This window comes from Manis javanica, chromosome 18 (assembly GCF_040802235.1).
Source record: "Manis javanica isolate MJ-LG chromosome 18, MJ_LKY, whole genome shotgun sequence".
NCBI classification, from domain to species: domain Eukaryota; kingdom Metazoa; phylum Chordata; class Mammalia; order Pholidota; family Manidae; genus Manis; species Manis javanica.
The window spans coordinates 2,723,535-2,745,658 of NC_133173.1; the positions used below are offsets into that span (position 1 = coordinate 2,723,535).

The 22,124-nt window shown below is 47.4% G+C and overlaps 1 protein-coding gene and 1 long non-coding RNA gene across 6 annotated transcripts in view; one reads left to right on the top strand and one right to left on the bottom strand.

Annotated features, from left to right (window-relative positions):
- The window catches only part of TM6SF1 (transmembrane 6 superfamily member 1), a 22,842-nt gene extending 21,895 nt beyond the window's left edge, over positions 1-947 (bottom strand). Inside the window, exon 1 of one of the 2 annotated variants that reach the window (XM_073227200.1) lies at positions 709-944. In XM_073227200.1, coding sequence (XP_073083301.1) covers positions 709-800 — 92 coding nt within the window. In that variant the 5' untranslated portion in view covers positions 801-944. Of the gene's footprint in view, positions 1-708 lie in introns of both variants that reach the window. The other variant, XM_073227199.1, reaches the window with a different exon arrangement.
- Positions 1-21,321, top strand: part of LOC108388171 (uncharacterized) — a 24,788-nt gene extending 3,467 nt beyond the window's left edge. For 3 of the 4 annotated variants that reach the window (XR_012127200.1, XR_012127199.1, XR_012127197.1), the window contains 4 exons: positions 5,015-5,069; positions 5,153-5,279; positions 15,376-15,532; positions 16,911-19,314. This is a non-coding gene — a long non-coding RNA (uncharacterized lncRNA). Of the gene's footprint in view, positions 1-5,014; positions 5,070-5,152; positions 5,280-15,375; positions 15,533-16,910; positions 19,315-21,054 lie in introns of those variants that run through there. The other variant, XR_012127198.1, reaches the window with a different exon arrangement.
- Positions 21,322-22,124: the final 803 nt, after the last annotated feature.

Genomic DNA, 22,124 nt, shown 5'->3' on the forward strand with positions numbered 1-22,124 from the left:
CCACCCCACTGCCCCAGCAGGCCTGTCTCTGCCGGTGCTGGACTGCTTAGCCAGGGACCCTCCCAGGGAAGTGAGAGGCAGGGCTCTGAACCCCACCCACTTCCTTGGCACTACCTGCCTGCCTCACCTGCGCTGGGTCCAGCGCCACGCCCCTTCCCAGACGGGTCTCTGGATCCTGACAATGGGATGCAAATAGCAGACCATTTGACAGACAGGAAAACTGAGGCCAGACCACACCGTTAGTACCACGGCGGCACCTAGAACCCAGGTCTTTGCCTGCTGGTTCAGGGCTATTTCTGTTAGTCATTCACAACGGTTTCTAAAATTAATAAGCAATGATAAGTATGTGTGTGCCATACATGGAGACGTTCCTGTGAAATGCGAGACGACCAAGGCCCAACCCCAGAGAACATGGCCACACCACGGCTGTGGGTATCTGGACCGACCCCACCCCTGCCCCTGAGCCCCCCTCAAGGGCAGGGGCATTGCCTTATTGACCTCTGTAACCCCGGATACCCGGCCCGGGGCTGGCGCCTGGCACTTGGCCCCAGAATTGCGCCCAGTGTCAAGGATGCCAGCCTGAGGGAGGCCCAGCCGAGCGCCCTCCCCTCCCCGGCCCGGTCCGACGGGCAGCCCCGCAGGTGCGGCTCCAGCCCCAGCCGGGAAGTTTGGGCTCCAGCCGCACGGCGCCGACCCCCGGGCACTCACTCGTGCTGGGCCGCCAGCAGGTTGAAGACGTAGGTGACCGGGATGGCGGACAGGGACAGCACGAACACCCCGGTGGCCGCAGAGGCACTCATAGCCGCCGCCGCGCCGTCTGCCCTTCACCGCATCCCGCGCGGGGGCCCCACCCCGGCTTCCGGCCGTGCCCTCCGGGGGTGCCCCGCGCCCTCTGCAGCGCCCCCAACAGCCCGCTCCCCTGCAGCGCCCCCTACCCCCCGCGCCCCTAAACCTCGGCGCCCCCTACACCCCCGCGCCCTGCAGCGCCCTCTAAACCCCCCGCACCCCCTGAAGCGGCCCCTAGCCCCCCACTCCCCCTGCAGCGACCCCTAATCCCCGCGCCTCCTGAAGCGACCCCCCTAGTCCCCCGCGCCCCCTGCAGCGACCCCTAACCCCCGCGCCCCCCTCAGAGCCCCCTGACCCCCAGAGCCTCCTGAAGCGACACCCCTAGTCCCCCGTGCCCCCTGAAGCGGCCCTTAGCTCCCCGCGCCTCCTGAAGCGACCCCCCTAACCCCCGCGCCCCCCTCAGAGCCCCACCGACCCCCAGAGCCTCCTGCAGCGCCCCCAAACCCCTGCGTCCTCTTTAGGGCCCCTAACCCCCGCGCCCCCCTCAGAGCCCCCTGACCCCCAGAGCCTCCTGAAGCGACACCCCTAGTCCCCCGCGCCCCCTGAAGCGGCCCTTAGCCCCCCGCGCCTCCTGAAGCGACCCCCCTAACCCCCGCGCCCCCCTCAGAGCCCCACCGCCCCCCAGAGCCTCCTGCAGCACCCCACCCGCAGCCGAGGGGCGCAGAGGCGCGGGACCGTCCCAGAGGCGCCCGCACCGTCCTCCCGCTGAGAGGCGCCCGGCGCGCCGACGAGTGTCCTGCTGGGGGCCCGGTGCCCCGCGGGCGCGCTCTGCGGGGAGGCGGAGCCAGGGCGGCGGGTGCGGGGCCTCGGCCCTGGGCCCCGCCCTGAGCTCGGCGACGCCCAGAACAGCCCCTAGCCGAGCTGCGGGCCCGCGGAGGGCGGAGCGGGGAGGGCCGGCGACACGGCCGAGCGGGGAGCCCTGGGCCCAGGGACGGGAAGGCCAGGGATCCCGCAGGCTTGGGACCGCCCTGCGGGGGCGGCCGGCAGCCGCAGCAGCTCAGCGCCCGCTCCCAGACCGAATCCGGTTTCAAGCCCTGGCCGTTCACCCGCTGCTACTGACCTTATCCAAGTTCCTTAACTCCCCTGTGCCCTGTCCCTTCTCTGTCACACGAGGATGGTCCACCCCGAAGTGCCTGTGGGGCTAGCTGAGTTAATGTGCACGAAGGGTGACTCCGCACTGTTCAGGGCTCTGCCATCTCCTACAGTTCCCACGTTTGGGAGGGAAACTGATACTGGAGCAATGCCATGACTTGGGAGACTTGGGTGCCTTTCGTTTCTGAGGAGGTCATGTTACCGCCACCCAGCGCCCTAGGCCTGACCCGGTACATGACTGGAGAAAAGGGTCCCTCCTCCGACTACAGATGGACGCCCCTGGTTGTAGAGGGTGTCTGCCAGGGTGCCCTGGCTGCCTGGCATGATGTGCGGGGGTCTGGGAGGGCCCCTGAGAAGGGGCCTGGCCGGTGCGTTGGCTGGGACAGGGAAGGGGGCGCTTCCGACAGAGCACAGCTCAAGCAACCAAGGCGGGCAGGACACATCCCTAGTGCCCTGACAGCGTGGAGGCAGCGGCATGACCTGAGCTACAAAGAGGCTGGGACCTGCTTGGGCCCCTCAGCTCCTCTAAAGCCAGATCTCCGAACCCTGTCCTGGAGCTGCTCAGGGCGTCCCCAGCTCTGAGGACATAATGACTAACCTTGGCACGGACTGTGACATATCCAGAGCTTTCCCGAGAGAGGTCCTTACCGGTGACCTAGACATCCGCCTCTCCCACGGCCACTCCTAACCTTCACCACCTCCTTAAACTCCTTCCTCCAACAGCGCCTACCTCCCCTGAGACCCCTTCTCTCCACCAGCCCGGGCCCAAGGCCAGCCCAACCCCTCCATCACCACGGGACTTTGCTGCGTCCGTCCTGCCTTCTCTCTTGTATCGTGAACCCCTCGAGCGCCTGGGTCCCTGCCCTCAACCTAGACACATGCTCAGTCAGTTCCCGGCTGGAAGTGTGCTCCCTGGACCCGAGCGGCCTCTCTGCTTGCCATCTTCCTTCCTTTCTCATCCATGCAGGGTTTAATGACCATGGCTGTGCTGATAGATCCTAAATTAATCATTCCCAGCTTTGACTGCTCTCCTCAGCGCTGTGGAATGGGCAGCCCGCAGGACCTCACACTGGCCTAAATGGAATTCGTCATCTGCCTCCAGACCACTCCAGCTTTATCGCATCTGGTGGCACCACCATTCACACAGCCCTCCAAGCCGGAGTCTGGGAGTCCTCATCACTTCTGGCCGATCCCAAATTCCTTTGCTTACCAATGAAACAGTCCTACCGAAGTTGCTTTCCAAATGTCTCCCTGGTCTGTTTGCTCCTCCCCATCTGCACCACCACTGGCTTGGTTCAGGTCTGCACCAAGTCCCCCTCCCTCATGTCTCTGACACTGACCTCACCTGCCCTAGAGGACCTTACCTGGCCACCCTCCCTCACCTCCCCCACCCTTGCAAGCAAGCACCCTGCTCTACTTTCTTTATAACACTCTACTTATACTATCCAAAATTACCTTGCTTAACCCCTCGGCTCCCTGTTCTGGGTGTCTCTCTCCATTGTAGTGCAAGCTCCTTGTTTCCCGTTCTATTCTCACCATCCAGATTAGCACCTGATACAGAGGAGATGCTCAAGGAACATTTGCTCACTGCTGTGTGGGGGAATATATTTGCAAATGATATATCTGACAAGGGGTTAATATCCAAAATATATAAAGAACTCATACAACTCAACACCAAAATACCAAATAACCCAATTTAAAAAATGGGCAGAGGAGCTGAACAGATATTTTTCCAAAGAAGACATACAGATGGCCGACAGGCACATGAAAAGATGCTTCACATCGCTAATCATCAGGGAAATGCAAATCAAAACCACAGTGTGATACCACCTCACAGCAGTCGGAATGACTAGTATCAGCTAGACGAGAATTCAGTGCCGGCGAGGACGCTGCCGGCGAGGACGCGGAGAGAAGGGAGCCCTCGGGCTCTGCGGACTGGTGGGGCTGCAAACCGGTGCGGCCGCTGGAAGGCAGTGTGGAGGGTTCTTAAAAAACTAAAAATAGAAATACCATACAACCCAGTAACTCCACTTTTGGGAACCTACCTGAAGAAAATGAAATCACTAACTGCAAAAGCTATACCCCTATGATTAAATAAAGAGGGATGAAGAGGTACAAACTTCAAGTTATAAAATAATTTAGTCACAGGGATGGAAGTACAGCATAGAGAATATGGGTCATACTATTATGATACCTTTGTATGGTGACAGGTGGTAACTACACTTACAATGGTGAGCATTTATTAATATATGTAACTGGTGAATCACCAAGGTGTTCCTCTGAAACCAATGTAATATTATATGTAAACTACATTTCAATAAAAAAAATAGGTAAATGGAATCACATAGTTAAAAAAAGAAAATAAATACTTGTTCTTGAATGCTCTAGATCATCATTGTCTGATGGAAATATAATGCAAGCCAGAAATGTGAGCCATGTGTAGTTTTAAATTTTCTAGAAGCCACATTAGAAAAGTAGAAAGACACAGGCAAAGTTAACTTTAAGAATAGATTTTATTTAACCCAATATGTCTAAAAGGTTATATTTTCAAGTCACCAATGTCAAAGATATTAATGAGATAAGTTGCATTCTCTTTTTCATACTTAATCTTTGAAATTTTGTATGTAGTGTCCACTTACAGCATATGTCATTTCAGACAAGTCACATTTCAAGTGCTCAATAGCCACCGTGTGGCCAGGGGCACCTGTACTGGACTTCATAGCTCTAGACTCACCTCTCCTGTCATACTGACCTGGCTTCAGCTGTGCTCTCTGTTCCTGTAAGAATGAGCGTGGTAATTAAATCACTAATAAACTTACTCAAATATCCTCAGAGAGGAGTTTTGGGGTATTATGATACACATGTTGGAGATAATATGGTTCTGTTGCAACAATTTCTCTTAATGCTGAAAATGCAAGTGGTCAGAATGCTTGCAACTGAGACCATTTGGGAAGAACCCTCCCCAAGTTTCTGGGAGGGGCACAAACCCAGTGAATACCGTCTCATTCGGCAACAGTACAGGACTCTGTAGATTATAAAATAATTCCATGGATACGATTTCCTTTAATCTTCACAGCACCTCTTCCAAGACTATAGAGTCATTATGGATGAAGAAACCAGAGCTCAAAGAGGTGAGACGGTTTTCCCAAGGTCAAAGGGCTAAGAGAGGGTGAAATCGAATTCAGATTTCCTGACTGTACGTCTCTGTCCCCAGGATGCCACAGCTGACCAGCCATGAAGCACCATGCTGGGAGCCTTCAAAACACAGGTGGACATACTGCAGATTTGGCTGGTGGCCCCGTTGCTCAGGAGGCTGGGGTCTGGAGTCCTCCTCCATGCAGGTCAGGAATTATTAAGTTCCCATTCTCTTGAAAGAGGGCTGGAGATGACTTAAAACAGAAGGCCTTCAGACAGTGAAGTGGTCGCTTGGTGATTCATTTTTGCTTTTCGGTGTTTTTAGGAACATCAATCTCGCAAGCCACGAGGGCTAGTGTTGTAGCCGTGATTGACGCCAAGCTTCCTGGAAGCAAAAATAGGCGCAGGGAGGGCTGCACACAGCCTGTTCCCTGAGGAGAAAGACAGCTCTTGGCTGTGTTGATTCAAAGTCATTGACCACGCAGGGCCCGAATCAGGCCTGTTTCTGCCTGGACAGGAAGTGAAAGCAGAGCGTCAGGACTCGGTCACATGGGAGCCCAGACGGCGCTGCTCTGGAGGGCGGAGTGGGGCGCTGCGGAGCCCCTGCCCCAAGGCTCCGGCTCTTAACATGCCTCTGTTTCCCTCTTTTTTCTCCTGCTGACAAAAGTTAGGGTCGAGTCCCGAGGAAAGGATGTGCGCTCTGGATGAACGTGTAAAGGGCACTCAGGCTGCTCTGTGGCTGTGCAGGGATAGGACCGATGACCCGGGAGTGACCTCGGCAAGCGTGGTGGGCCTTAGGAGGGGGCAGGCCGTTCGGGTCCTGTGCAGGGAAGGGACCAGAGAGTGACCAGGCCACTCGGAGAAATACTAAGCTACCCCAAACACTGTTACCTCTGAACACCGGGTCACTCTAAACAATCACTAAAGGGGACGCCGAGTCACGTCAAGCACCAGGCTCCAGCTGCCAACGGGGAGTTCCGGGGGCTGTGGGCTGGCTGTCCAGCGTGCAACAGTGCCAGGCATAGAGCAGGGGCTCAGGAAATGTTAACCGAAGAGGAAGAAGGGGAGGTGGGGTTTAAGGAAAATGGGGGAAGGAGGGAGGGGCGTGGAGACAGGAAGGCTGTGGGAAAGGGGTGAGGAAGTTGGATGGAAAGGAGAAGTCAGCGGGCAAAAGGGTCTGTCAGAGGTCTTGTGCCGCTGCTGCATTAGCTTTGCCGGCTGTCCTGGGCCGCTGTCCTGGGTTTCCTAGCAACCAAAGCAAGGCGGGAAACACATCCTAACATTTGCAGCATCGGTAAGGTGAAAACAGATCCGGTTGCTCAGAGCTGCCCCATGGCTCTTCTTAAAGGGAACACTGTCCCATAGCACGTCCTCGGCCGCATTCCCACGGCTAACATGGACTCAGATTCTGAGCAGTCGTCTCTCCGTACGTCCTCGGTGCCGGTGCCTGGCACACCACCAGGAGCCGCCAGGACACTCGGGGGCCAAAGAGCACACAGTGAGCGACTCTGAAAGCTTGGCTTGGTTCAGTGGTACATTTTACAATACCAGGGGGCAGGGGTAGAGAATCTCCCTTCCTGGGAGGCACACGGCACGTCCAGGCTGCGCCCGGGGCAGACACCCCCTGATCACTGAGCGGTCTCCCACGCCTCGTCGGCCTTCCCAGGGGGGCACACCGACAGGGCCCCTCTCGCCCGCCTGCTTGCATCGGTCTGCCAGCTCTGACCAAGGGGCATGCGTGACTACCCTTCAAGCGGTGCTTTATTACTATCATTTCATATAGTAATGTTTTAATACAAATGAGGCAGTGGGTGAAGTTACAGTGCCTGACAAGAGAAAAATATTCCATGTTGATAAGGAAGGATAGAACGTTATGGTTTGACAGGCAAACCAACGGTGGCTAACTGGACACATGTGTGAAGAGGTTGCCCAGGGGGACAGGGACTCAGCCCGACTCCGAGGCTGCCGTGGCTGCAGGCTGACCCGGGGCAGAACGAAAGGCCTCCTGGGATCGGGTTGGACGGGACTGATTGGACGGGAGCTCGAGGGGCTTCCCTGACATTCACTTCCCCTCTCTCCGTGTCTTCTCAACCTCTGATTCGAGAGTTGACATAGTAATAGTTAACATAAGAATAATTAACATCATTAACTGGTCAGTACATTTTTTTTTAAAAGAAGAAACAACACAGTGCTTGAAACAGCAATGGTCCTCCTGGCAGGGCAGAGACGCAGAGGACACAGAGGGGACTGTGGCAGCCGCTGCTCTGCTGGTCCCCAGAACCACGCTTCCCAGTGTGCATGCCCCTTCATCGCCCCTGCCACACTGTCGCTGCACTTGGCATGCGGCCGACTTGCTTTGGCCAATGGGACATTAGAAACAGTAATTTCAACAGACGCTTATAAGGTCTTGGGTATTAGAGCTTGTCCTTTCATGATGCTCTTTCTTGGAATGCAGCCACCATGTTGCACGGAGGCCCAAGCAGCTATGCGGAGAGGCTCACATGGAAAAGCACCAAGGCCCCTGGCTGGCCGCCTGCATGGAGATCGCAGCCAGTAGCCAGCACCAACATGGAGCACGAGTTTGGACCTCCCCACCATCCCAACCATCAACACCACATAAAGCATAGCAGCAATTCTCTAGTCAACCCACAGAATCATGAAAATGACACATTCTGGTGTTTTAAGCCACTGAAGTTGGCAGTGGTTTGTTATACAGCAGTGAGTGACTGAAAAATAAAGAGCAGTCATGGAGAAAGAACAGAGGAAATTTAAACCTGAGGCACCAGTATTCTTCCCAAGGGAGACAAGGAGCAGGCCCAAGTTCAGAGTAAATAAATGCAGAACAGAAGGAGGCTTTGGTCAAGCACTCAGGAACAGCACCGAGGGCAGCTCAGAGTCAGCTTTTGGCCTCTCCTGGCATGAATGTGTGACAGCTGGAAGCAATGGCATTTATGCTCGGAGTTAAACAAAACCCTGTTTTCTAAAGAAAGTAGACAATCTGCCTGGAGAATGTTCAAGGGTGGTTGTAGGGCCTGAGAAAGAAACAGAACCTAGCCTGAAATGCTAAAGATCTCTACCCCTCAGAATAAAACCTGCTTGGACATCTGTGAAGGTCTCTAACTCGACTATGTGCTCCTTGCCCTACTACCCTGAAACGGCTTCTATCCTCTGAAACTCCACGTAGACCCCTCAGACAACTCTCAGCCCAGGGAGCAGCCTGACAGGTCCTAACAAGTCTGCAGACACGTTCATGCAAAGCCATCCGTACTAATTGCCATAGTTCTTCCTTTATGACTGTGAGCAGAAAACCAACATTTACTAGGGAAACCAACGGCATGAAACAGAAGGCCTGAGTTGTACCAAGAGAAAAACTGACCTTGGAGGAAACAGACAATTTAGGAAAGAAGAGAGAACTTTATAAAAATTGCAATTAATATCCTCAGAGAAATTTGAGATGCTTCCATTGAGAAATGGAAAGAAGGGGCTATGAGAAAGGAACAAAGAACATGAAAACATTATTGGAAATTAAAAGTGGCTTGCAATAGGAAAAACTTAATTAATGGGCAGAATAATAATTTGGACACAACTCAAGACCAAGTCAAGTGGTTAATTTAGAATCAAGAAACCTCACAGAATGTAGAGCAAGAAAAATAAAGAGGGAGAAAATGTAAGAGCATGGAGGAGAGACAAGGAGGTCCAACACATGTCTAATTGGGAAGGAATAGAGAATAGGACCAGGGCAGAGAGAGCATTCCAGAAAGAAGTTAACCTGGAATATAGGGAGGCTAAAATACCATAGCATGGATGTAGGAACTACCAGCCACCCTCTGGGGTAGAGAAGCTGGGGAAAATTTCAAGCTGGAGAGTCATACTTTCAGCTTGGTCCTTACAGAGGCTTCATCCAGTTGGTGTGCAGAGATGAAGGTGTGGGTTTGAGTGAAACAGGAGGCCCAGGGACAAGAAGAGCAGTAAATCTCAGCAACACAAGAAGGGGTCTAGACCCAGGGCAGCTACAGTGAGGGCCAGAAGGACACACGGAACAGGTGTGGACCTGGCAGAGAGCATGGTGATTGATTGGATGAGAGAGGCATGGACCAGAGAAGAATTTATGAATGGCCGCTGGCCAGGGAGCAGGAAAGGGACAGGGAGCTAAGGGGACTGAGAGGTACTGGAGCTTACGGAGGCTTTTCTCTGGGGCCTCGAGATGGTCCTCATTCCTTGTGGGTGTGCTGCCCAAATGAAATGGGGTCTTACAAACTAGGAAGAAGGAGGTAAACAGTTAGGTGTGGTTGTAAGTCATATTTCATTTCCTTCCTTCAAAACTCTGGAGGAGGGGGACAAAAAGGTAAAAATGAATGACCCAGGTCACCTTGCTTCTAAATATGTCCTGGTGGCATTGACAAGTGAAAAGACTGCAAAAAGGCCTTGTCTATGCAAGGTATTTATGAGGATATAACTGGTCTATTTAGGTTCCTTATGGAACACATGCCTGGAATGTATGCATTTACTGGGTCCCAGCCTGTGGAAGAACATTAGCATCAGCTATGTAATTGCTGGAGTACAAATGAAAATGTTTCCTGGCCCCTTTGTGTCAGCAGCGCCCCTGTGCAGCATTTAGATAGCTCGTGTGTTCATCGTGGTCCAGGGCACATCCTCACATTGCTGAGGAAGGATCTGGAGCTGCATTCGTGGTCCCAGACCTCTTTGTGCTTTGCCCAAGTCTCAAAATCATGTGCATCCTTTGAATTACTGGTAAAGGCCAATTCTGGGTGAGATCTTGTGGGTAATTTCTGTGAGTCTGATCAAACAATCCAACCTTTTGTGTAATCTTAGGCAGGTAGACCACAATGTTGTTATCCTCATTTAACAAATGAAGAAATGGCCTCTTAGCAAAGTACAGACCTTGCCCACGCTCACCTGGCTAATAATGAGCAGCCAGGACAGAAACCAGGACTCACGGGTTTTCTAACCAGGGCCTGGGGCTGACTGGTTGGCAGAGAAAGGAAGGTAATGGCATGACTTCCCTCATCTCTGAGCATAACTCAAGGGTAGACAGAACAGAATTCTGCTGCCTTCTGAAATAACTGACCTGCTGAACCAAAGGCTGAAGTCAGAGGCCAGACATTCTTTCCACTTGACTGCCAGGATTTCAGCTGGAGTCTTTCAAGGTGGCAGCAGTTGACCTCCTGGGGAGTTGGAGGAGGCCCTGGCGAGGGAGAGGCGGTCAGCTCAGTCTGATGTGCTTGCGGGACTCCACCAGGAGGCTGCCGGCAGACATTCTGCTGTCCTGAACAAGGATCTCCCGAAGAAGACCGGGCAGGGATGAAGACAGACATCCGGGAATCCGCAGCGTTAGAGGAGATCGTGGGACTAGATGAGATCAAGGGGAAAGTGTGTTTGGAGGGGCAAAGAAGGAGAAAGGGGCCCAGCATGGGGCCCTGAGTGACACCAGTGCCTGAGGCGGGAGGCGTGGGAGCTGGCCACTCAGGAGACTGAAGAGAACAGGCCAGAGAGGCGCCAGAAATACAGAACTGTGTCCCAAAACCCAGGCCAGGAGGATGTCAAAGAGCAAGTGGTCAACTGACAGGCCCCTCACAGTCAAACACAGTGACAGAAAACGTCTCATCGGGTTTGGCAGCTAGGAGATCCCCACCAGCGGCCTCAGAGGCGCTCTGTGGAAAGGTGGCCAGAGCCAGCAACGGTCAGGGGCGCGTCAGGACGTGAGGAAGCAGATGGATGACCTGCGATAGGGAGGGAGGAGAAAGGGGGGACCTAGAGACTGACACAGGATGAGGAAGGACACTTTTTCTGTTAGGAGAAATAGTTGTCTATGTTACTAGGAGAAGGTGCAGTAGAAATGGAGGGTTCAAGTCACCAGAAAGAAAAGAGGGTGATCAGACAGCAAGACGGTAAGGGAACGAGCTCAAGAGCCGAGGGGGAACATAGCCTTGAAATGAAGGAAAATTTCTGAGGTGGATGGGAAAAGAATAAGCAGACCTCCTTATAACTGAAAATGAGTGGAGATGGGCAAAGTTAAATGAAGTGTGTGCACATAATCAGCCTGGTCTATATTTACTTGCCTGTAACCGGGGAGGCAGCATATCTGAGTGACGTGGCCTCTGAAACCCAGCCTGCTGCTTTGAATTTCATTTCTGGCCATGGCACGCTTTTTCATGGAGGCTCGTATTTATATCACTGTACTGAGTACCAGCAACTGTGCTCAGTCTCCATGGCTTATGTCAAAGATTCAGAACATGTGGGACAGATAATTCCAGAATGTCCTTGGAGCCCTCATGTTATTTTAATGAACAGGACAACAGCCTTGATAATGTGGTGTAAACTGGACAAATTTTAGTTATTTATCTTATACTCAACTGAGTGCATCAAAATAGTATGTGAGACAGCTAATAATAAAAGTGCAAATAGGTTAAAAAGAGAAAAATCACAACTGTGGCAAATAATTGAAAACTATGTAGCCTCCACAGTAATTACAGAAATGGGCATTAGAAAAATGAGGCGACATCTCTTAAATGAGCAGAAGAAGCAAATCGCCAGGTCTACGCGGGGCGCGCTTTGGGAGAATGGTAATACTGGAATTGCTTGCCAGTGAATATTTAAGTTGGTGCAGTGCTTGGAAAAATTGCTACCGTGTGGAGCATTTACTCCACACTAGGCACTGCCCTGATGTGTGTTCCCCAATCTTCATTTAACCCTCTGAGGTGTGATCGTCCCCATTTCCCAAATAAGGAGCGCGGGGCACAAAAAGTTAAGTAAATTGTCCAAGGTCATGAAGCGTGTAATTAACCAACCTATGATTCACACCAGGTGGACTGATTTCTAAGCCCTTGCTCTTAACTAATAGTTGATACCAGGAGGACCCCTTCACATTCTTAAAAATTATCAAGCCTTTCATGATAAAAACACCCAACACACCACAGCTAACATGCTCAATAATAAAAGATTAAAAAAACATCCCCCAGGACCAGGAATAAGACAAGGATGCCTACTTTCGCCACTGTTAGTCAACAACTCTGTACAGAAAGCCCTAGTGAGAGCACTTAGGCAAGAAAAAGAAATAAAGGCATCCAGACTGGAAAGGAGGAAGTAAAATTCTTCCTTAACAGATAATATGATCCTATGTCTATCTACCTATCTATTTATCTGTCTACCTATCTATCTCCCAAAGAACACACAAAAAACCATTAGAGCCAATTAATGAATTCAGCAAAGCTGGAGGAGATAAAATCAACATACCAAAGTCAGTTGTATTTCTATATACTAGCAATGAACAATCTGAAATTAAAATGTAAAAGAATTCCATTTATGACTGACTAAAAAGAATACAATACTTAGGAATAAATTTAGCCAAGTTGGTGCAAAGGTTGTTCACTTAAAACTCCAAAATGCTGCTGAAGAAAATAAGGATCTAAATAAAAGGAAAGACAGTCTGGGTTCTTAGATTAAAAGATTATATCCATAATATATAATATTATATATTATAAAATATATAAATACATAATATATAAAAAAAGACTTCAGTCTTATGACAAAATTGCCATTCAGATGGTAATACTTCCCACTGCAATCTACAGAATCAATGCAAAAATCCTAAGGACCTTTTTTGCAGAAATTATAAGCTGATTGTAAAATTGATAAGGAGTCTCCCGGGGCCCTGAATAGCCAAAAAATGTTGAAAACAAAAAACAAAGTTGGAGGACTCACATTTCCCAATTTAAAAACTTACTACAAAGCTACAGTAATCGAGCTAGTGTGGTACTAACATAAGGACAGATACATAAACTGTTGGAATGGAATTGAGAGTCCAAAAATGGTGCTGGGAACAACTGTATTTCCACATGCAAAAGAATTAAGTTAGACCCGTACCTCATTCCATATACAAAAGTTAGCTCAAAATGGATTATAGACCTAGACGTAAGAGTTAAAACTATAAAACTCTTAGAAGAAAACATAGGGGTAAATCTTCATGACTCTGGATTTGGCAAGAGATTTCTTAGAAATGACACCAAAAACACAATCAACAGAGGAAAAACTAGACAAGTTGACTTAATCAAAATTAAAACATTTTGTGCATCAAAAGATACTTTGAAGAAAGTAAGAAGACAACCTCCAAAATGTGAGGAAGTATTTGTAAATCATGGCTACAGTAAAAAGAAATTGAAAGCAGCAAGTGTTGAGGATGCAGAGAAATTAAAACTCTCCCACCCTTGCTGGCGGGAATGCAAAATGATTCAGGTACTGAGGAAGACAGATGATAAGGTCTTTGAAAAATTAAACACAGAAATATCATATTGCCCAGCAATTCCACTCCTGGGTTTTATTCAACTGAAAACGCTGATCAGAAAAGGAGCTAATAGGTGGGAACAACCCAATATCCATCAACTAATGAGTGGATAAACAAAATCTGGTATATCACACAATGGAAGGTTGTTTGACCGTAAGAATGAATGAAGCGCCGTTACCTGCCGCAGCATGGATGACCCTCAGAAACATTATGCTTGATGAGAGAGAGGCCGCAGATTGGGTAATTCCATTTACATGAAACACCCAAATAGATCCATAGAGACAGAAAGCAGACTGCCAGTTACCGGGGGCAGAGAGAGAGGAATGGGGGTGACTCTTCTGGGTACAGTGTTTCCATTCGGGATGATGATATCGTCTTAGAAGTAAATGGAGGTAGTGGCTGCACAGCACAGTGATTGTTCTAAATGCCACCAAACTGCACTTTAAAATGTTAGTTTTAAGTTATATGAATTTTACCTCAATTTAAAAGTTGCATTCATTAGAAAAGGGTATTGAGGGCCCCAAAGAACTTTTGCTTACATGAGTTATACCTGTCAATAGTGGTGTAGAAATTAAAATACCTTCATGCATTCATTTTAGAATAACAAAAATGGATATATAGAAATAAATAAGTAAACAGTTAACACATTTTTATGAAAAACTACTATATTTTTCCACAACAGATATTAAGGAGAAGACTGGTATTGTTTTATGTCTTTGAAGATCTCTTTAATGTCCGGCTTAGTGGAGGAAGCGAGATTCTCCGCCTCGGCACACAGCCTGTCGCAGTGTCACACCGCCGGGCGGCCTCTGGGAACCCCAGCCTGCACTCTTGAGAGAATGAGAGTGAAAAGGGCAAATAATGTCTTTGTGTTATCATGAAATAATTTTGACTTCACAGAAAACATCCCCAGAGAACATCTCCAAGGACCCTAGTGCCCAGTCATATTTTAAACCTGCTGCTGAATATACCACATAGGGAGCCACAACTGGCTTGGGGCCAGGGAGCCCCACCTTTGGGGCTTTTGTAAGGGGGCTCCAGTGGGGCAATGGGGATGCTTGGAGCCTTGGCTCAAGTACTGTCCCGCTCCTGCTGCCCCCTGCCTCCCAGAAACCAGCTCAAGCTCCCATCCCCACCCGCTGGTTCCCTGGGCCTCACCTGGCCTCGCCTTCCTGCCCTGCCCGGCTGCCACCGTCACCCCCTCCCGGCCGGGGGCCCTGGCTTAGGCACGGGGTCAGAGCTGAGCTCATACACCCAGTGGCGACCCAGGGGAAGAACTGGCTGCAGGTGACCCGTCCGCGGTGGACGAGCCAGGGCGTGTTTAGCAGGCACTTCGCCCATCCCTGGATTCAGATACATGTTACTTCCGGGCACGAAGATTGCAACACCCTAGGGGTTCGCCATCCCCGTGGCCTGGGGGCAGCTGGCCTGGGGGAGGGGGACATCCCTGGCCCAGCGCCCGGCCACCAGCTGGTGTGCCCCCCGCATGCTGCCAGGGACTGAGTCCTGGGGGGCCCGTGGGCCTAATTCAGCCTGCCAGTGCCTCTGGGAACCTGGCATTAAATAGCAAATAAAAACCACCAGGACACGTGGAGGGAGGGAGAGACGGGAAAAAGGAAAAGGCTTTTCATTTTAGCACCTTAACAGGATTATTTACTGCTTTTTGAACCAGGACCTGTGAGTTTTCATTTTCCATTTTTGCAGTCTGTGAATTATGTAGCTGGTTCTGTATGTAACCTCTGAGGCAGTAATTAAGATGGCACCTGAGTGTTCCTGCCCTCTGTCCTAATAAATCTGCAGTAATAAATTATCCTAAGCAAATGAATTCAAAGGTGGAGAAAAACTATAAATAAAAATATGTATAACAGCTTTATTATTATCAAAACTACGATTTAAATGGTTGATAATAGAGAAATGACTGAGAAAAAAAAAATCCTTTCTCCTTCACCCTCCAAAATCTGCTTCTCCCCAAATAGTCTTTGTCTCTTCTCTGTCCACAGAAAGAAACTAGAAATAACCAACCCAGAAGAAATGAGCCTCATTAGAGGCCAGATTCTGGTTTCTAAATATATTTCTCACTAAAGGGAATGAGGCCCCTTAGAGAAATGACTGATTCCAGGTCTGGGGCAGCAGATGTGCATCTGGACCTTCTGCAAGGTAAGGAAGCTCTCAAAGACGGCTGTCACTGTGTCTGAGGACTTGGAAGCCCAGGGCTTTAAACCCTGCCTGACAATTAAATGCCTGGACACCAAAACTGAGAGCGAGCCCACGTGGCTCTGTGGGAAGGTGACTGCAGCAGTGTTCATTATCTGCTCACCTTCCGTGTTTGAAACTGCCGCTCACCTTCTGTCTCAGTCCCCAGCATGGGTTATTGTCTGGGTGTGTAGATGAAGGGTGGGTGATGAACAGATTTAGAAAGGAAGAGAAATTATGAAAATTTTTTATTAATAAGTAAGGGGATGATTGTGGACAAGTTCCAGTGTCAGGGCTCAAATTCTATTCTAATATCTAGAAAAATTCCTGAAATGAACTACTTTCAGCAGCAGCAGAAGTTTATAAGTTGACAAATTCAAGGAAAAATAAGCAAAAGAGAGAAAGAGGGCTGCAAATTTGGTCACACTATATTCACACTAAGTGCCAAGAAATGTAGCTCCTTTATTTATCTTCAAGTGATCTAGTCTTACCAGGCGACATGGAAACAGATGTATTTTAGTCTATTCCAGGTGAATTCGTCCAAGCCAGGAATGTGACCAATCTATTTAAGTCAGGCTCAGAGGCAAAATGACTCTGTCAGATGCCACTCTCCTGCTCTGGTTTATTTGTCTCTGCGGTAGCATTTGGGTACAGAGACTGGCTCTAAAGATCCTGCGACCTCATGCTGGCCCTGCAGTGTGTGTGGGCCGGTGACCACTGAGGTGCAAATGGCCTTGGCCCTGGCTTCTGATGCCCACAGCTGACCCCTGCAGCCGCTCCGACCTGCAGCCCAGCCTGAGTGAGGGCTGCCCTCCAGCTGCCTGGACCTCCCTGTGGCTCTCCCTGACCTGGGGGCTCCTCTGAGTCGTTGCCATGTTGCGCATCTGGCCCCACCTCCCCCACCCCCCCAGAAGATCCATGGTAGGGCTGCTGGCTCTCAATTCTGCATTCCTGGGGGCTAAAACGGGCTCAGGAGTGAACACTGGATCTTCTCTACGGCCACCTAATTTTAACAGTCACCTTGATAAGGCCAAATATTCACTCTTTCCTATTCTGGGAAGATAAGCCTCCTGTCTCAGAGCAGGCAGATTACAAGGGAACATTATTTGAGAGGGAAATAAAATGCATTTGTTCATTGTGGAAAAATATTGTCACCAATTCTCAAGTAAGCAAAAAGTAGTCCAAGTGGTGTCCTGGATTTGATTAGATAAAGTATTGACTAATTTATCCTACACGATGATCTAAGGAAGTGGGCATTACTTTCTATGTTTGAAAAATGAAGAATAATAAGGTCATACCAGTAAACAATCAAGCGAGCATTCAAACCCAGATTTTTCCACAGCCATTTGTCACACTGGGGAAAAAAACAAGAGCCCCTGACCAACAGGACTCAGCATCTGCCCCTGGCCTTCCGGAACCCCAGAGGAGATACTCACAGCTCTCAGCGGCCAGTGACTAAAGATCCAGTGGAATTTCAGAAGGACAAAGTGAGCCTATACATAGAGTCCATGTTAAAGTTAAGTCAAGAATCCTCCTATTTTTAATTTCAGATCTTCCACAATAAAAAGTAAAACACAAATTCAAGTCACAGGCTGACACCATGGCATTTTGAAATTACAAACATCTTGCAAGTTTTCCCAGCAGAGGTTGCTTTAAAGAGTCGGAGTCAGTGCGTCTGCCTCTCCCGAGCGCCCAGGCAAGCTGAGAGGCAATGCCAGCGGTGCCCGTGGCCAGCAGGTGGGGGTGAGGCCTGGGAGAGGGGCCTCCCGCAGGGCTGTTTTCTAGGCAGAGCTGGGGTCTACCGAACAAGGTAACACCAAGACAGCCTCAGGTCTGCAAGATCTTGGAAAACTTACTCTGATCAACTGAAGATCTTAACAGTTCAGTCTAACCAACCCAAGATAATGCACTGCTTACAGGGTTAGAGAAAGAGGTAAAATTCTGACATAAGATGGTGGATTCAGGGAGTCTGAGAATTTTGTAGGATCTGGAGTTTGTAAGAAAAATAGTGGGGAGACAGTAAAGATGCCTAGGGCCCCAGGGCCAGCCAATGTGACAGATGTTTGGGTTAAGAAACCAGGGCTACTGAAATGACAAACTTCAGAGACCCCCTATCCACCTCCCAGAAAGCTGGAGCAGAAGAAATGTTATTGCCCAAGGAAACCCCCGAGACAGGATGGGTCCAAACACAAAAAGGGCACAGACAGCGCCCCCTGTCCTCACCCATGGGTTAGACACCTTAGTGACAAGGTGCCAAGAATCAGTTTGAGATGGGTAGACATGTCCCCCTCTCCCTCAGACCAGGGGTGACCCTCTCCCTGTTTGTTTTATAATTCCTGGGGCCGTGCCTCTAAGAAAGGCTTCTCAGAAACTCTTGCCCCCAAAGAGGGAGGAGATACTGGTTTTTAGGGCTTAGGCCAATCACCCTTTCGAAAAGTGTTGATGCTCAGTTGGACACGGGTGAGGAGAAAACTCCCCTAGGGGCTCTGAGGTCTTAGGAATCAGGCTGCTGTGTGTCAGTGTCCTCAGAGTGAAGTTTGGCCAAGGTTTGGTTAAAAAGTCCAGTTTAAGATTTATGAGAAGGGCCATCTTGGGCTCTCTGACTCTCACCCCGCCCCCCTTGGGGCTCAAGCGCGGGTCACAGGCCTGATTGCAGCGCTTTAGGCAGAGGGTATCATTCCACGTGCTTCTCACTCTTCTGGATACGTGAGTCTTTTTCTGCCTTTAGCCTCTTGACCTGAGCTTCTATTTATACCTACAAAACTCATCCTTTCAAATGGAGGGTAACCCAATAGCAGCTACATTTTCATGCACTCCTGAAATATAAAAATCCTAAAGACATAATAATTACTTTTTGTAGTTTGTACATGTCGCCTTTTCCTTTGGTATTAAATTAATTTCCAAACTAGATCTCTTCCTCGTCCTTTCTCCTGACTGCCTTTTCTAGAGTTTTACTAAATGTTTTCGCCAATAGGTCTTTTTCTTATAAGTCCTCACATTTGTTCTAATTATAAACTAGCACACATGGTGACATATATTTCTTTCCTAGGCTAAATTCCAGAAAGCAATAGCGAAGGACAGAGAGGGCCGTAAGGAAGCTGGATTTAGTCTCGGGTACGGCAAATTGCCTTTGCAGCTGCATTTTTTTTTAAAAACTAAAAAGAAGTTTTACTCTTGCTGGGCAGGTCCCAGTGGGTTCCCCTCTCCTGCTAACCTATTAACCTCTCTGGGGCCGGTAATATGTTCTAGGCATCTTTGTACTCTCACCTCTAGTGCCCTGCACACGGAGGTATGCAATGAAGGTTTAACTGAACTAAATTGCATTTGGCCATGTGAGAAGTAACACCTAACATCATTTTAGAGAAAAGCAAAGAAATAAACTGCATTGTATGGCACAGACATGTTAGTGTCCTTGCTATAGCCTTCCAGTTAGCTAATTCAAAAATTGTATGTAGTCAAATCTCACAATTTTACTTAAAAAAAAACAAACCACCAAACACCTCTTTCTATCCTCAGATATGAAGAGCAATATAGAGCAGAAGGGATCTCTCACAAGCCCATCACCTGGCAATATGCCAGATTAATAACAGTGGTTATAAACTCAGTCTTTTAAAAATGTATAATAAAGACATTTAAAACAAAATGATGTACTCTGAGCCCATAGGATAAAATGGTCAGCCATAGATCTTGCTCTCTAGCCTGCTTTTTCACTCAGTATTATTTGTTGGGAACATTTTCTCATATTAGTAAACATTCTTCATTGGATATTTATTGCTGCATCATATGATTGATTATACCATAATTTACTAACTAATCATCTGTCTGGGTTGTTTCATTTTTTTAAATTATATGCTTTGATATCCTTCTTGTTGTTTTCAATTCTAATCCCAGTTCTTATATCCTCAGGATAAATTACTATATAGAATTTCTGGGACAAAAGATACATAGATTTTTAACTGTGGGCACACATTTCTGCATCATGCCTCAGAATGGTTATATTTCTGTGCATTTCCTGTTCATGTCCTTTGTCCATTAAAAAGGGGATGAGTGGGTATTGTTTTATTGATTTGTAGGGCCCCTTTATATATTAAGGATACTGTCCTGTCCTTTTTGTCATAAGGCATATAAACATTTTTCCTAGCGTGTCTTCTTACTTTTATTGTGCTTTATTTGTAAACGATGGAAGTTTGAGATTTTTATGTCAAATCTGCCGGTATTTTTATTTTACAGATTTAGGCTTTGGTGTTATGTTTAGAAACACCACCTTAAAACCAGATCATTTAACTTGCACTTTATTCTATTTTTTCAATGTCTTGTTATTGTTATATTGTTCCCTTTCTTCTTTGTTATTATTATCTTCTTTAATATATAAATTGATTTTTTCAGGTGTATATTTTAGAATAGAGAATGAAATATAATCTAACAAAAATCAATCAATCAATACATACATACATAAATGGGTCTGTCTCTGGACTTCCTTCCTAGTCTGCCGTATGTATCTATTTATGTATCAGTAATGGAGAACAATAATATTTATTGAGCACTTACTCTGTTGCCATGCTGTCCTAAATGCTTTCCATATATTAACATCAGGTCTGTGCAGATGCCAATTTATCATGCAACTACTGAAGCCTAAGCTTCATGGCCCTTCACGTACACAAACCTCCTCCAAGACCCTGGGAGGGGCCCTAACAATGTACTTACACAATGTTATATTTTTGTAAAATTGGCAAAATAAGATATTGTACCAACAATTGATTAAGACTGTTGTTTCTGACAAATCTTCCATCACAATTCCCTCTGTCACTGAAATGACCTCTGGCACTAAGGAGAAGCTGAGTCAGGGATACATTTAGTAAGTTTTAATACGATATCTGTTTGCGGTTATCAGTCACTTTTGCTACATGCCCATTATAGTCACTTCCAGGAATATTCCTACTGACTAGTGTGCCAGCTTACCCAGCATCCTGCCACAAAGGTACAGGGCCAGAACACTTACTGCAATATAATAGGATCCTCTGGGACCCAGTCCCAGAAGTATGTGGGTAGTGGAGAAAAACAAGGTAAAAACAAACAGCGACAGAAGCTGGTCTGTGGAAAAGTCTTGAACTCCTTTGAAGTGTAAAATCGTAAGTGGAGGACTTGGTTCTTATTAGCACCTGATCAAAAAAGAAGTCCTCTCTTCTTGAGAATATTCTAGATGATTCACTGATTACATTTATCGATAACCATACCCTTTGGTGACAGGCATCACACAAAATTAAATTTATTGGAATTCCTACATTACATGGTAGGACACAACCCTCAAAGTCTCTGTCACAACTCGTACAGAAAGACTGAGAGAGTTTCCCAGATTTCACAATAATCCTAAAAATGTGCATATTATCAGTACCAAGTTCTGAAACTTAAGAAACTTTCCAAGCAGCCAATAATAATTGTTTTTATCCTACTGGAGGAAAAATATAATTTTTCTGTTTTTTATCTAGAAAATAATATTCCAAGATGACGTTCATGTGAAGAGACAATTATATCAAGACAAAACTGCAGGGGAAAAGTTACGGAAGTGTTTCAGGAAACTACTTAGTAAAAAGGAGTATGTTACTTTCTGGATTTTTTGCTGTTTGTGATATTTGTCAGCTTTTAAAAAATATACGATGTGTTATGACTGTTTCCCATTATACTCTTCTAAGTTTTCTAATGATTTCAAACATAGAAAAGTTTAAAAGACTTGTGTAGTGAAGACCCATATACCACCACCCCCAACAAACACACACACATAATTGTGTAAGCTTCAGACCCATAGAATCTGGACCCACTCCTAACTCTATGTATAGTTTTTTTTTTGTTTTTTTTTGGTAGATAATTATTTTTTATTGAAGGGTAGTTGGCACACAGTATTACATTAGTTTCAGGTGTACAACACAGTGATTCAACATTTATATACATGATAATTCTAGGTACCAGCTATCACCATACCAAGTTGTTACAATATTGTGACTATATTCCTTATGCCATACATTATACCCCAGTTACTTATTTATTTTACAATTGGAAGTGTGTACTTTTTTTGTTTTGTTTTGTTTTGTTTTGTTTTTTATGTATAGCTTTTATTATGATATAATAATAAATTTATGAATGAGGAAACTGAGGTAGAGAGAGGTCAAGGCACTGCAGGGTCACACAAGAATACTGCCATATACTACAATGTCCTACCCGATTTTGTATTATTTCAGTTGTATGGCTCATTTTATTTTTTAACGTTTTTCCATCTAACTTGAAGTACTTCCATATGAGTACATCTAAGAATACCTCATTCTTGGTCATATGGCATTCCATTACATGAATATACCATAATTTAACCTGTTCTCCCTTGAGGAGAAGTCCAGTCTTTTCTTATTACAGATAAAGCTGTCTCGATACCCACGTATTTATGCCACTTCACAAATATGTGAATATATCTGAATCAGATAAATATCCAAGAGAAACTATGGTGTCAAAGGATATAGGGGGGTGTCTTTTGATACTTAGGTCAAATGTCCATATTTGATGTGGTAAT